Source organism: Apus apus, chromosome Z (assembly GCF_020740795.1).
Source record: "Apus apus isolate bApuApu2 chromosome Z, bApuApu2.pri.cur, whole genome shotgun sequence".
NCBI classification, from domain to species: domain Eukaryota; kingdom Metazoa; phylum Chordata; class Aves; order Apodiformes; family Apodidae; genus Apus; species Apus apus.
Window position 1 is genome coordinate 65,711,924 of NC_067312.1, and position 16,182 is coordinate 65,728,105.

Below are 16,182 nucleotides of genomic sequence, written 5' to 3' on the forward strand. Positions count from 1 at the left end.
CTACATGCCTCCTTGTGCGTCCTTTGGTAAGGAGCACATCCTGTATATTTGTGTGGGGCCACACTGGCTTCTGCCCTGGCAGAGGTACTCAGGTCCAGCCCGTGTTTCTGTAAGGCAGACAGAACATGCACCCTCAGCTCAGGAAACCTTGGAAGTGCTGACAGCCAGAAGGGTAGTCTGGGGAAAAGGCTGCACCAGCTAAGTGGCCTGTACCTTCCCTAAGCAGGACAGCTGGAGATAAAGCCACCTTCATGTTCTCACCCATAGCAAGCAACAGTAAGGGCTCAAATAAAAAAACCACAACAACAAACATTCAGTATTCAGAAGATGAAATACATTTGGTTTATTTCTTTCTAAAGTTTGTACATATACATATATCATTATACATATGTGAGATCCTTCACTAGGGTTGCTTGATTTCAATTACATAAAAATTATTGGGAAGCTTGCAGGCTCTCTGTTGCCCGTAAGCAACATTTATTCCAACTTATAAAAACACAGAGAAACAGAGTTATATCAGGAACATGGACACAAGAGAGAAGTCTACTTTATATCTTACAGTTCCAATACATCAAAGGCAAATTATTTGTCTGTATACCGTAGGCTTACTTTATCAGCAATGATAAAATAGAGGAAAATATTTATATACAGTCACCTCAAGTGAAAAATAAAGCAATGTAAACTTAAATTCCAAAATATTATTTTAAATGATATAACAATATCCCCAAAAGTCCTTCCTCCAAGGGGAAGAGGACTGATTAAGTGCCTTCATTTATCAGGAAATGATCATTCTAGTACCAGTTACATGAAGCAGAATAAGGGAGGGCATCCTGTGGTACCTGTAGAAAAGAGCGACAACTCTGCTTCAGGTTAGCATCTCTGTGCAAGCAAGTATATTTCTGAGTCCTTATGGACATCAGCAGCACGTGGAAACATGTCCCATGAACCAGGGCTTGACTTAGTCTGCACAGCTCTGACTCTGACCACTGAGGAGTATGCTTTTCTGGTCATGCATGTTCCCAGGGACAAAATGGGGTGCCCTGGTGGTAGGACAGCCTCAAACCTGAGACAGTGACTGCCCCAAGAGTCAGAGCAGCTTCATGCTGCTGAAAAGATTTAGTGATTACCTCAATGCTGCTTCATAGCAAACCAAGGAGTCACCACAAAGCAGTGAGACAGGGACTGTGTCTCTAGTGTGTTGCAGGAAAAACACTCCAGCAATTCAGTGATTAGAGAAAACTGAATTGAAGGTTATCAGAAAGAAGGTTCCTACACTTGGCAAAATGGATTGGAGGCCACCCAGAGGAAACATCTAGCAAGGACTGCTGCCCTGCCAGGCTATGCCTGCACACAAGAGATGCACAGGGTGCGTGTACCCACATGTGCAAAATGTTTTTCCTGCACTACAACTACAAAGAGTTACTCTTCCCATACGAGTACCATGCAACAGTATCTGGTAATTCAGTCCCTTGGCCTAAGGGAAAACAACTCTGCAACAGCTCAGGTGAAGGAAAAATGACCCTTCCTAGCTGCAACTCTGAGTGCAACAGTGCTCAACCTCATCTTCCCACTGCATCACCATGGGAGGCAGGTAACCCAAGGGAGGGAACTCAGCTCCTGGAAAAGGAATACAGCTCACCCAGAGCAAGGCGATGGTGATGTCCCTCTTCACACAGCCCTGAGCTGCAGTCTCCTTGCATCTCAGTTCTGCAAGACATGATCACTCTGGCCATGGTCCAGAGAAGCATAAAGGATTGGCTTCACTGAGCTTGCTCAAGTGCTTCAGGGTAACTGCTTCGTAAGGATTCTGTAACTCCAGGTAGGAATACCAACCTCAGGTTTTGCTCCCCCTTTCCAGAGATAATGCAGATAATGCCAATGTTGCCCTGACAAGAGTGCAACAGGAAAACACATCGTGTTTCCTTAAGTCTTTTTACTTAGATAAGCAACTTGTTAAAAGGTTGTTTAAAACTTCCAAGGGACACCTCTGGGAGGCGTACGAGATACCCAAGACAGATATTTCAGCCCTGCTGCTCTTTTTTTCTCTGCTGATGAGCCAGATATTCTTCTGGAAATCGGTACAGTTGCAGAAAGAAACCCTCACTACTTCTGTACACCTGTATCTGCAGGAGACATCACAGGTATCTGTCCTGTTTGGACACTTTTGGCCATGATGTCCTCTTGCCGAGATTTCACAGAGCATTTTCAGAACAACATTTTCAGAAGTAAAGCTGCGCATTAGATCCCCAGAGCATGACTTTCAGAAGTCATCAGCACAGATGCTCCCAATGCAGGCATCAGCTGAGAACAACAAGAGTTAGCTCAGTGTTGAGCTGGCAGAAAATCCCACCCAGAATCCTTGCTTAGACTCCCAAATACATGACTTTGCATTTGACGTGCTGAACAGGCAGCTCCTGGTGGACAAACCCATGGGGATCAAGGCAGCTCCAGGAATACCCTAAACCTGTGAAAGCTCTGATGACTGTTTAACCTAATTCAAGAAAAACTACAACGACAAGCATCCTAAGAAAGTTTGCAGCTGCTGAAGTGCTTTGACCAAAATAAATCCCAGAAAAGAACAGCAGGCTTTGGAGTGCTGAGTCACAGAAGCCATACTATACCTATGAAATACATACACACATCTATAGGCATCACTTAAACATGTTCATTGAGTAACATAAGCCTCAGATTGTACCTCAGACAAAGTGCAGTTATTTTGAAGTTTTCAAACTGCCAAAAAAACTCTGTTCCTTTAGCCAAGTTATAATCCCAGCCTTGAGTAAGAGGACACAGTTGTCATGAATATGTAGAAATAAAAAAAACCCCACACAACCCACCCCTGTTCTCATCCTACAGTCTTTCAGAATGTGACAGCACTGAGCATAATTTTCATAAGTGTGCAAGTGATGCAAGACTTGTATCACTGACAGAATTTGCCCTGTGCAGTGACACCAAATGGACATTACTGTTCTCCCTTCTCCCAGCCAGAGGTTCAGGGGAGTCAGAGGATTTTGTGCCTAACAAGTCTCCAAGGCAAAGTTGAAACCTTGCCTGCTTAGACAAAAAGTTGTGCTGGTCTCATTTAGGTGAGCTATATTCAGGGCCACTGCTTTAGGGTGGCTACTAATGACAGTAGTTCACATCAGAGAAAAATCCTGCTCTTGTAGTCTGCAGGAATGCAAGGACTGAAAGTGGTAAGTGATGTACTTCTCCTTGGTCCAAATAAACCTCTGACCTGTTCCCCAGCTGATTTCTGGCACAGATTTATCATCAGATGCCATGGGAAGTCCCTCATTGTTTAAACATTCATGACTTTTATGGTTTAGTTCATTGTTCACAGAGGAGGACAAAGAATGCTTTGGGCTGGCCTAAATTTCTTCCTTCTGACCACATGAGCAAAGCCAGGTCAATGGTGTGGCCTTTGGGAAAGCTGTTGTTTGCATTTGCTAAGGCAAGTGCTATAAATAAATAATTACAATACAATTCATTGCAGCTCACAGAAAAGACAAGCAAGGTACCTTTTCTCAGGCAGGGCTGACCCTGCCTCCTTTCACTGTTCAACTAGATGTTGCCAACTGATACTCCCAGATGGCACGCAGACACACTTTCCTGGGATCTGTCCTCCTTGCTCTTATTTTAACCAGCCTCCTAACGATGTGACTGTGGCACCCCGGGTGAGGGTGCTGCTGTCACAAGGGAGAAAAGCAGCAGGTGGTAGGGACAGTGCCTCCAGCAGCACAGTGTAGGTGGAAAAGGAACTCAGCATTTCTAATTACCCCCAGGACTGAGGGCAACGAGGATGGTGGCACTGGCTTTCTTACCATTTTCCTACAGTGTTGTTGCCCTGTGCACTGGTGCTCAGCTTAGGTGATACAATTTTTCTGGAGGCTAACAAAGCCTCTTCTTGCTGGAGCAAATGTTCAGGTCCCACACAGCAAAGCAGCTGACTGTACTATATGCTGCTAGGAGAGCTCTGGGAGACAGGAAAGGCCAGGCTTACTGATTCTATATGCACTAAAAATATCCTCTAAAAAGCAGAAGATGGAGACTACCTCTTTCAAAGAAATTTCTGAGACAGCTTCTTTGGCTCACCCCTCTAGGCAGCCTAGATACTGGATGCTGGGAACACACACTGGGGAGCTCTGTTTGTGCTTTGGGGAGAAATGCGGAAAAACGGCCCTCTCAGAGCAGATGTGATTTGCCAGAGCCTGGGGAAAGCAACAATGGGGAGAGTTTAAACAAACAGCAAGCTGGAAGATTGCTTTAGATGAGGTGTGGTGTACCCAGCTTTCGTCTCTGCAAAAGGAGATGGTGTTTCTGACAACTGGGCCAGGGATTGATGGTTGGAAATGTCATTTTTTAATTTTTATTTTTTTTTATACAGCCCCACAGAAGGCTGCAAAATGTATGGCCTGATTTGGAAAGTACCCAACTCCTCTCAAAACAATGTTTCCAAGTTTACCCATGGCATGGGTTGCCTCTGCCCCTGACACCTTTGGAAAGGAAACTAGGAATGTCAGAAGTGTCTGGTCTGAGTGCTGGAGAGGGGATCTTGCATCCCTGCAGCATAATGCTGGAGGATCACAGCAGTCTGAAACTTTGTCTCACACCTCCCAGCTACAACTGTGGCTGGAAACACCGGCTACCAACAAGGAAAATGAAAAAGCTGTTCACAGGGTTATCCACTTGACGCAGCACTGCGTCTGAGCAGGCTTTCCCAAGGCAAGACGGGACAGTCAAATTTTCTGGATTTCTGCAAGCATGGAAGGAAAGAGACCTGTTATACAGAAGCAGCTGAGGTGCTAATATGACAGACAGGAGCAGCTTGACAGAAAAGGAGGAGGAGCTGTCAGACCATAGTGCGACAAGGCCAAAATTGATTTAGGGATGGAGAATGCAGACATGGTAAGCAGTGCCACTTCCCTGCGTAGAGAAAAGCCTTCCCTGCTTTCAAGAAGATTACCATGCAATGCCTGTGGAAGCCCAGTGATGATAACCCTACCACCACTGACTTTTTCCACTGCCATAACCACCTCTTCAGTGAAAGGGCTACCCTAATCAAGCAAGAACCCCACTCCTCCATAGAGAAAGGCAAAAAAATCAACTATTTCAAGCCAGAAGAACAACCAGCCTTGTTACCAGAAGGCACTGGAGCTGTGGAATGTCACCAAACAACTCCAGTCTCTGGAGGCCTGCTAGTCCAAACTCCTGCTCAAAGCAGGGCTGCACTGAACACTGCTCTACGGGACAGTCCTCAAAGATGGACAGACCACACCCTAAGAGTAGGCAGGATCAGAGTGAAAGCATTTAAGGGATGAGCTGTTACAAGCCCCTAGAAAGCTGCTGGTAACCACTTACAAGTGGCTGGCTACAGATGAAAAACTGTCTGAGTCGGTGTTGCAGCTGAACAGTGTTCCCCCACAGCTCCGCTGCATTAATCACGCTGCTGGCTGACTTATCTCTACATCAATTAAAGACACAACATAAATACTGGATTTAAAAGCTGTAGTCATGTTCACTAGTCCATGCGTGATTTATCTGCAGAACACACACAAACACAAAGCCAGCCCAGACAGTCTCCTTTGCAGTTGCTGCTGAACGAAAACCATCACAACCAAACCACTGCATCCAGCTGAATCATGGAGAGGACAGTTTTGGCTCTGGGAGAGTATCTCACCTGCTTTGGTTACTGAGCAGGGAGAGGGCAAGACAATTTTGCCCTTCTCCCATGCCTCTCTGCTGTCAGGTGCACACCCAGTGAAGTCCTCTCCTGCTTCTCCTCCCAGGCAGAGGAGATGATGTAGCCCCCAGAGGGTCAGCAACCACCAATGCTTCAGATCAGAACAGGTTCCTCCAGGACCTCTCTCTGCATCTTGAGAGCAGAGATGTGAGGAGCTGTTAGCCCCATCCTGCTCTCCCCTCCTTGCACCCACAGTCTCCACACGCAGGCAGGGGCTTTGCCTGAAAGACTGCTGCACACTGCAGCAGGAAGGATGACAAGGGAGGATGGTATCTCCCTGCATCACCAATGCAAAGGATGGCTTGCACACACACACACACACACTCGGGGTGGTCTGCCAGTAACTCCTGCTTGCACTGGGCACCCCTATAAAACTGCAGGCTTCTCTGCCAGTACCACATTCAGGTACACAGTGGGTCCAAGGTGAGGGCTCGAAACCAGCAGAATATCCTTATATATTACAACAGGAGCTCCTGAGTTACTGGGGTCAAGCACTGATCCCTGCTAAAGGCAAACATTTCAGCAAAGAAAGGCACAGTACTAGGTACCATGCAAAACTATCTGCCCAAACTCTCAGTGGTGCCACGCAAGAAGACGCACCATTGAGACCTCCTGAGAACCTGCCCCCACCCTTTACAGTAGCATCAGCAGTGGGGAAAAAAGCAAACTATGGTACTGCTTAGTGAATAAACCTATTCCCAAGGGAGTCCAAGAGCCTTAGACAACAGGATCACCTTTCTCCCTCGGCCTCCAAAACGTGCATTTTCATGAGCACCTGCAATGCCTAGAATTGGTAAAGCAATAGAGTAAAATGACATGAATTAAAACTTGAGCAGAACCTGACAAATTTTTGGTAAACTAATCTGCACGTCTCAGCAGTTTCACCAAGAGCACTGCAAGCTCAACAAATGTTTAATGACTGAAAACAGCAGTGAAAAACTGCATTTGCTAAGCCTAGATGAGACTTCAAAAATATACTCTAATCTGTTTACAAGTATACATGGAAATAGAGAATAAATAATGACAAAAAAGTATCATTTTTGCAGTTCACTTTTTCACTTTTCCTATTGCTTCAAATCATATCCTCTGCAATGACTTTGAAGAGGAATTATCCAGTTTCTGTGTCAAAGCTGGGGAAAGCATTTTGCAGGAATGATTTCTTTTTGAGCTCAGCAATTTACCTGCAGTCTACAGCAACCAGAGTATTTTGAAAGCCAGGAATAAAAATGTAAATGTCATCTCCTTGCCTTTTAAGCCATTACACTCCATAATCACAAGAGGTTTGCTGGGCGTGTTCCAGCTCGTCTTCCAGAAGTTCACCTAGGTAACCCTGCCCTGACAGCCAAGCAGGGCCCTCTCACAAATCTGCACATTTTTTCTGTTTTTGTTGCATGCTAACACCTTCATCTAAGACGGGACAAATTTTCCTCTGAAATACGCATTTGGCACTGCCCAAGTTTCTGCTTTTCTCTGTTCAGCTTGTTTGTTTTAAAACTCCAGAGCATGATGAACAGCTGCAGGAATCGCCTGGTTTTGTTTCCCCTCCAAGACCTGTTGATCTACCACACTTGATTCACTTAAACAATCCCTCTCAATGAGGACTATCTTTCACCTGTTTACACAGAGTCTCCTAACACAGCATGACACATGACATCACTTTGGCTCCAGCAGCATAAGGCATCTCTCCTCTTCAGGAAGAGAACTGAACATTTGTTCCACTGTAGCAAGCAGACAGAACTTGTAAAGCCCCAGTGCTCAGGAAGCACTGGCAGTTCCTATTTAGGACTGCAGTTTTTAGCATTGTAGTCAGGATTAGGGGATAACCTCCTAACTTCTAGCACAGACCAGCCACTCTCAGTGACAGATGACAGATCTCTTGAGCAACACTGTCTAGTGGGAGGTGTCCCTGCTGATGAAGTGGGGGGGGGGGGGTGGGGGGTGTGAAAGCAGATAATCTTTAATGTCCCTTCAGAAGGTCCAAGTCAAACCATTCTATGATTCCATGACTCTATGGGTGTCCCGACGTCACACGTAGAAGCAGTCCCCATCTGGTCTTGCTGCCAAGCTGCAACAGCAAGGATTGATTTGCTCTAACACCTCCTGGCATCTGAGCACACGACATCTTTGCTACAGCCAATGATGAGCTCACCACTGGGAAAGCTGTGGCACAGTGGTCCTCAGTGTGGGAGGCAAGTCATGTGGTGCTTGCTAAGGTTCTTTTCTCTTTGATCACTCCCTGTCCTGCCCACTGAACTGGCAGTTCAATAAACTAGATTAATTGACTTGGACTCTTTGGGAAGTCTGGCAGAGCACAAATCCACTCAGGTGGTGATTTTTTTGATGTGTGGCCCATCAACTACTTGGCTAGAAACACCAGCACCTTTTTAAACAGTCCTTGCATTGATCTTGATGTTTCTTTATGCATTAAGAATTACATCCATCAGGAAGTCTGCCCTGTGCCCAGCACAACAAAAATAACAGCAACAAACAATTTTCAACTGGCCCTCAACATTACCTCCCAAGGTGCTCTGTGGGAATGGTCAGTTTGGTTGTACTACTTGATACAGGGGAAAACTGAGGTGAAACGGGAGAGACCTGTCTGAGCTCACCCAGTAAGCCAGTATCAAACCTGAGATTAAAACTCAGGGTGTTCAGTAACAGGTGAGCCGGCATTCACTGCAGAGCAATGATGTTGCCCCAGGCAAGAGGGACTGGGAAGCAGGAAAATTATTCCTACCTCATCTTTCTACTCCCTGTGCCTGAAGACTGCTGGCCACAACAAGGGTCTGTGTCACAAAAAGGGGTCTTTCAGGTAAGGAAAGCTCTACTCATAGTGCTCTCTCACTATTCTGCACTTCCCCCTCTGATAGCCTGGTGCAGGGCATACAGGAGCTGCAAGGTGGGTGGAGGGTAGGATCTGCCAAGGCTGAGGCTGTCCTGTGCTGGCCTCCTGGTACAGAGTAGCCAGGACAGCATCAAACCCTGGCCTGCAGTGAGGACATGTCTGTCCCTTTACTCAGTCTGCACCAGCCTTTTTCATCTATACGTGAGCTAAAGCAGGAATATGGAGAGCTCAGGAGAATCCCTTCCCGAAGAAAAAAGGCAAAGTGCTTTGTCACTAGCAGAGAAATGGCAAACACCTATCTGTGTACACCAACAAGGAAACTCCTGGAACGGGGAGAATAAGGGTACAATATATTGTAAGGCTCTAAATAGCAGCTAATGGAGAGCATATAGTTAAAAACTACACAGAGGCCCTCTGTCTTTAATGCTAAAGGGTGATATCTACAGCAGCCTCCTCTGCAAATAAATGTAAAGCCCAGGTAGTCATTCTGACTGGGTAATTCCTAATCTCCCTGACCACAGAGATAGCACGGGCTTGGACACCCCCAGCCTGCTCATTCAGGAGAAGACTCTTTGCTTGGAAGGAAGCAAAGGAAGTACTCCAAAGCTGTCATCCCAGCATTTGCCAGAGGTTTCCAGGTTTCATCCTTTCACGCTTGTCGGTCCAGGGTCAATGCAATAACGTTTAGCAACAGTGACTATTTACTGTAGCCCCTGCTATGAAGTACCAGTACCAACATGCTTTGCATTGTCAGGAAACCAGTGTTCCCAGCACCCCAGGCTCCAGCCATCCTTCTGCAGCTGCCGGTTTGCACAGCTCCTCTCACAGCCACAGCTTGCATCCACAGCACTGCAGCATTTGTCCAGTTACGTTTCCTGCCCATCGCGTAAATAAAGTGACAAGTGACTTGAGAGATGAAAGCCACGTGCTGATGGGAGGAGATAAACAGGGAAGAGACAGAAAATACGTCACAGCGCTCTACCCCTCCCCCAGCTCCTTTAGAAACAGAACAACACAAAAAGTCCCGATGCTTCAATTGCTAAATGACAAATTAACAAAGCAAAGCAAAGCAGGAGCAAAGACATCTCCCACAATCTGCACAGAAACAGCAAAATATACAATAGAAAATGTCACTAACACCCCATTCAGGCAGATGCACTTATTTTTTGTGAATGACAGGTTATTAAATGAAAACATTTTGACCACCGGTACTTTGCTGCATGGCTGTTCCCCTAGTTGTCATTTCCACACTAAGTGACCTTCTGCTTGATGCTGGGTGTTTCTGGCCTGTAGTCCTTCCTCTCCGAGACATTGCGTTTCACCTTGGCACTAACTGGAGACTCCTGATTCAATGAGGGACTCGAGTGAGATTTCTTCAGTCCTGGTGCATCGTTCTCTCCGCTGCTCAGCAGGTCCTTCACCCCTTCTTTCAGAAGGCCAACGTAAATCTCATAGCGATTTTTCTGGGAAATGAAAAGAAAGACCTGAATCAGTCTGAAATAAATTCTGCAGAAGCATTTGAGAGACCATCTGGGTAACTTAGCGGCTTCTGTCGGCCTGGAAAGCCAAGAGCCTAATATGGATGCGAACAATGGTGCCTGATATGGACATGAACAATGGTAGCTAATGGAAATTAGACTGTATAAAAAAGGACTTCAGGCAGGCTGAGCCCGGGGTGCTGAGCAATGAGAGGCACTCTGCTCTGCAGCACACAGATCCCAGTGGGTCTGCTGAGTGGTGGCTCGCAGAGAGTTGAAGCAAATGGTGATTCCTGAGTAACAACACCAAGCAAGAGCTTGCTGACCTTTGTCACCCAGAGTCACATTCTGTGCTCACACATATTGAGATGTTCTGTGCCCTATGCAGGCATGAAGGGAGAACAAAAACCCTGTGTCCCTCCACTCCCACCAGCAGGCCCTGGTTCCTTTGCCCACAGGGGGAGAAACCAAAGTTGGGTCCTGCTAAGCTGGGACTGCAGCAGCTTGGCCACCACTAAGCCCATAAGAGGATGTTCTGCAAGGCCAGAGCCAGTTCCCAGGATTTGTTTAATAACCTGCCCCTCACACAGCCACTGAAGACATGGTGCAGGCATTGTAATTAAGGTGATCAGAGTGGGCTGGGGACCAGGAAAGGAAGACATAAACATCCATACTGACTGTTAATTTAGATTTCAAAGTGGCAAAACGGTTGCCAAACTATTATGTTCCTGATAGAGGAAAAGGTATTGAAGGAAAATTATTCCAATTTTTAATCAAATAATGAAGTTGTGATAATAACTCTTATTCGAGGGCAGGAAGCCAAAAAGCTTTGAAGTCTAGAATATAAAGGGGGGGCGAAGTGAGAAGGTGACTGGGTTTCCAAAGAGTCCTATGAATAAACAAAACTTCCTCAAAGAGGAGGATCATGAAAGAATCCACCTAAAACTGAAGTAAAATGCATTTTTATCCATTCCATATCTGGAGCTCCAGATCCACAATGCAAGGACAAATACACGAAGCAGATAAGATGTGTTATTCAGTAAAAAATGAAAAGGAGAAACAGCAAGCAGAACCCTGATGATGGTGCACTGGGCTGATAAGTGATTCATCACACAATGAACGGGACACCTCTGCAAAACAAAAGTCAAGCCAGTGCTCTAGGCCTGGGATCAGCATAATATTCATCCAGGGAGAACAGGACTTAATTGCCATATGGACTTCTGCTTTTTGTTGGTCCAGTAAACACCACCAGGCAAGACCTGTCAAACAGAATGGAAACCCAGGACCAGTTTCTGCCTTGCTTGCCTGTCAATGACTATTTTCCCCTGGACTTTATGGTCCCAATTTCTACTGCTATTAAGCAATGTGCTTGGGAGTTTCTATTTTGATTTCAACTGCAACAAACTTCCTCTTTTAGTAATCTGACATCTGAAGCTAGGTATTAAAGCTGGTGGAATTTTTTTTCTTAAAATAATCTGGAAAATTCTGTCCAGAAACTGAAAATGCAGAAGTTAAAACCATTCAAAAACTTTTGCAACATTATCTCTGAAGACTGAATGCCCACAATAAAGAGGAGACGAGGTACATCTGACAAATTTCTGGCTTCACCTCCCACCTGACAGCACTCTTTAACCAAAAATTTGCTGCAATGAGCAAACATCACCTCAAGCAGACAGCTACTCCTCAGACAGCTATCAAAGAGAAAATGTTCCTTCTTGGTGTCTACAAGCAAAGATGCTAGCAAAAAGAAATGCTCCTGGTTGCATCCCTGAATGAACTGAACAACCAGGCATCTCCTGGTCCACCTCCCCTCAGAAGGAAATGCCAACTCACTTGTCTTTCAGCAGGAGCAAGAATGAACCGAATGCCAGTGGGTGAACAAAAGCCACTACAAGGACCTACAGAAAAGGAATCTGGCTTCTTCTTAATGAGACTATTACTGAGACTGTGCTGCTTTCTTTGGGACTTGGAGTGTGCTTCTGGAGATGTATCAGCATGGCCCTTTGTACACAGATACAAGGTCTGATCTCCAGGCTCAGCCTGAAGGAGCCAAGTGCAAAATTCTGCCTCACCTGCCTCTTGCCCTTTTGTTTTGACCCCATGCAGCAAAGTCCATCACCAGCTCCTGAGCCTGACTGACCCTGACAGAACTTTGTTCTGAAGAGAAGGTGAGGAAACTCCAACACTGGGGGAAAGTCTCCAGTTTCCATTCAGTATTTTCATATAACTGATATTATTATTATTATTATTATTATTATTATTATTATTATTATTATTATTATTATTATTATTATTATTATTATTATTATTATTTTCTGTTTACTGCCTATATAGTTCAACATGGCCTACAAAATCTGTGCCCATTGTGAAGGTAACACAGCATTACACAGCACCTTGAATCACTGTCTCTCACATACTACTGAAGCTGGTGCCAACACCTGCCTGCCTAGGCAGGAATTCCTGTAGTGCTGATCACATAGCTGAACCACACAGTTCAGCTGCTGTTCAAGGCTCTCATTAGAGAAGATGACATCTTGTTTCCTGGGCTGCACTGGTTCTGCTTCAGGCTGAGGTACTTGACTAATATTTCGCTAAAGACGTGCATGATAAAATTGACGGAAAACAGAAAAAACCCACTACGGTCTCCCTCTCCATCAGTCTTTCTAATATCAACTAGATACTCAACTAAAACTCCAGCCGATGTTTCATCCCATCTCATCATACTGCTAGAAGTGACAGAAAATAAACTTTGTGTCACAGACCCAAAGCCAAGAAAATCTTTACTTTCCCAAGCTGCACAAGACCCCTACAGAACTCAAGTCTGTGGCTTGCTCTGTACATCCTGTATTCAAAACTGATGTTGTGCTGTTGATCATAACCCCTTGATCTCAATTGCTTAGCCTGTTTGAAAACCACCTATTGACTTCCTAGTCCACACTTTATCAGCTTGTCTATGAGAATGTTAGAGGACACAAAGTCAAAATCCTTGTTCAAGTCAAAACCAAACAACATCCACTGCTCTCCCCTCATCCATCACACCAGACATTGCACAGGCTATCATGTTGGTCAGGTGTGATTTCTTCTTCACAAAGCCATGCTGATTACTCACAATCACCTTATATTTAATGTATTTGGAAGTGATTTCCAGGAGTATTTGCTCTGTCACCTTCCCACGGAGAGAGAAGCAAGTGACCAGCCTGTAGTACCCTAGACCTTCCTCCTTGCCTTTCCTGAAGAGAAGAATGACATTTGCTTTCCTTTAGTCCTCAGGGACCTCCTCTGATCACCATGACCTTTCAACAGTAATAAAGAGTGGTCTTGCAGTGATATTATCCAGCTCCCTCAGCACTCATTAGTGCATCCCATCAGAACCCACAGACTTGCATATGTCCAGTTTAAATATTCCCTGACTTTATCATCTTTCATCCCAGGGCATGTCTCCTTTGCTCCAGATTTTCTCACTGGGCTTGTGTTTTTGTGACTGTTGAAGGTTGGATTTACCAGAAGAGACCCAAACAAAAAAGACACTGAGTGCCTTGGCCTTTTCCATCTTTTCCTCAGCTGTTCTGCTGGTAACATACCCATAGAAACCTTTCTTCTTGACCTTTACATCTTTTGTCAGATTCAACTCCACACGGGCTTTGGCTTTCCTAAACATGATGCTACATGCTTGGACAGTGTAACCTGCCACTGCCTCCACTTCCTGAACTCTTTCTTTTTATGGTAGAGTTTGACCAGAAGCATCTTGTTGATCCATTAAGGCCCTCAGCCACCTTTGCTCGGTTTCTTGCGTGTCAGGGTGAACAATTTCTGACCTTAAAGGACATGGTCCTTGAAGAGTTACCAACTCTCCCAAAGCCCCCTTCCTCCCAACGCCATATCTAATGGGATTCTTCCAAGCAGTTCCCCAAATAGGCCAAAGCCAGTTCTCCTGAAGCCCTGTGTTGTGATTCTCTTTTCAGGATCATGAAGTCCAATGTCTCATGGTCACTGCTGCCACGGTTGCCCTGACACTCATACCCCCATCCAGTTCTTCCTGGTTTATAAGCCATTCCTGGTCTGCTCCTCTGTCATCTGTGTTAGGAAGTTGTGGTCAATGCACTTCAGAAGTATTCTGAATTGCCTCTGCCCTGCTGTTCTGTCTCTCCTTCAAATACAAGGGGTTTCAAGTTCCTCATAAGGACTAGGGTGTGCAAATACAAGTTTTCTTCCAGTTTTTTTTTAAAAGGACTAGCAGAAAGCCACCACAGCAATACCCATCTTGGTGTGCCTTCTAATCCTGACCCACAAGGTCTCAGCTGGCTCATTACCCTTCCTTAGGCAAAGTTTCATGTGTGCCTGTTACTGACTCATATAAAGGGTGAGTCCTCCTCCCTGCCATCCCTGTCTTTTAGAGGAGTATTTCCTTCAGAGCATACCAATAGAAGACAATTATCCCGATACACATTACCGCAAAATGCAATCTAGGGAGGCTCTCCTCCCCTTCTACTCTGCCCTGGTGAGACCACACCTGGAATATTGTATCCAGTTTTCAGCTTCCCAGTTCAAGAGAGACAGAGATCTACTGCAGAGAGTCCAATGGAGAGCAAAAAGAATGATTACGGGACTTTTAACATCTCTCCTGTGAAGAAAGGCTGAGAGAACGGGGGCTGTTTAGCCTTAAGAAGAGAAGGCTGAGACGGGGTCTTATTCATGTCTATAAATATCTGAGGGGTGGGTGTCAAGAGGAAGGGGCCAGTCTCTTTTCAGTGGTGCCCTGTGATAGAACAAGGGGAAACAGCACCAAATTACAGCACAGGAAACTCCACCTCAACATGAGGAGAAACTTTACTGTGAGGGTGACAGAGCACTGGAACAGGCTGCCCAGAGAGGCGGTGGAGTCTACTTCTCTGGAGACTTTCAAGACCCATATGCATTTCTGTGTGACCTGCCCTAGATGGTCCTGCTCTGACAGGAGGGTTGGACTAGATGATCTCTGGAGGTCACTTCCAACCCCTAACATTCTGTGATGCTATGATTTTGTAAAGACACTAGGCAACACATAGTCTTACAACAGCTTTCCTGCCTGAAAGCCTCTTTATCTCTTCAAATAGATAGACCTGGGAAGAACAAAGGGTTACATTTTTATTCTCCATTTTACAGATGAGAAGCTCAATTCATGGCTATGGTCACAGGAAATCCTCTTCAGCAAAAGGAGCCCCATCCCAGCTTCTGGAATTGCTGTGACATATCTAACAAGAACATACTCCTTGGTGAAGTAAGGTGAAAAACGCAGAACTTCAGGACTGTACCTGAAGACCAGCTGCCCCATCCACACCCAAACTGAAATCATAACGTGTCCCATACATACCTCAAACTCCAGATAGTGGTCCTTCAGTTTGTAATCATCTACTTCCTTGCCTTTGAGCTTCTTGTCAGGAGGATAGGAGCGATGTTCAGCAAGCTCAGTAGAGATCTGCTTCAGCTTAGCTTCATGGGACTTTAGCTGTTCATCCTTCAGAAACACATTATGTTACAGAATCTAAAATACTTGATAAGCAAAGGAAAATCAAGAAATGTCCCTGTACAATAATACCAAGTAGATTATTTTTCTTTCTCTGTTTTATTTCCTTTAATTTTAATTAGATTTATGTCTGTTATCCCAGAGCTCTGACCCCAGCAGCTCTTTCAAAGGCACCCAAGCAAAGTGTCCAAGTTTGCAGAAAAAAACAGCATCCAGCAGATGCCACTGGGAAGGATAGCAAACCTGTCATCCCTTGCCTTGCCTTGCTGAGAGCAATGGAAGCAGCTTGCTGCAGAGCACTAATGACAACATGACAGTTCTGCTCCAATACATTTTTTGGCAAATTAATTAAGGCTGTTGGATGCAGTCAGAGCAAGGGCAGAATGAGACATGCAAAGACCCTGCCTCAGGCCTTTGCAATGTAAAGATAGCTCCATTGAGGACAGAAAGAACTTGGGAAGCCCTCCTTACATTTCTGTACCACCAAACACCCTCTAGTCTGCAGATTCCATTTGTTCAGAATAATACAATGCATCCAGAAGAGGAAGGGCTGTGCAATCCCCAAAAAGTGTCTCATTTTGCTAAGATGCTACCATCTTTTATCCCACTGTACAGC

General features: G+C 45.3%; 1 protein-coding gene across 5 annotated transcripts in view; it reads right to left on the reverse strand.

Annotated features, from left to right (window-relative positions):
- Positions 1-312: 312 nt before the first annotated feature.
- Positions 313-16,182, reverse strand: part of PSD3 (pleckstrin and Sec7 domain containing 3) — a 111,720-nt gene continuing 95,850 nt past the window's right edge. For all 5 annotated transcript variants that reach the window (XM_051641976.1, XM_051641977.1, XM_051641979.1 and 2 more), the window contains 2 exons: positions 15,414-15,557; positions 313-10,048 (listed from right to left, as the gene is read on the reverse strand). In XM_051641976.1, the coding sequence (XP_051497936.1) occupies positions 9,836-10,048; positions 15,414-15,557 (357 nt within the window). In that variant the 3' untranslated portion in view covers positions 313-9,835. The remainder of the gene's footprint in view (positions 10,049-15,413; positions 15,558-16,182) is intronic.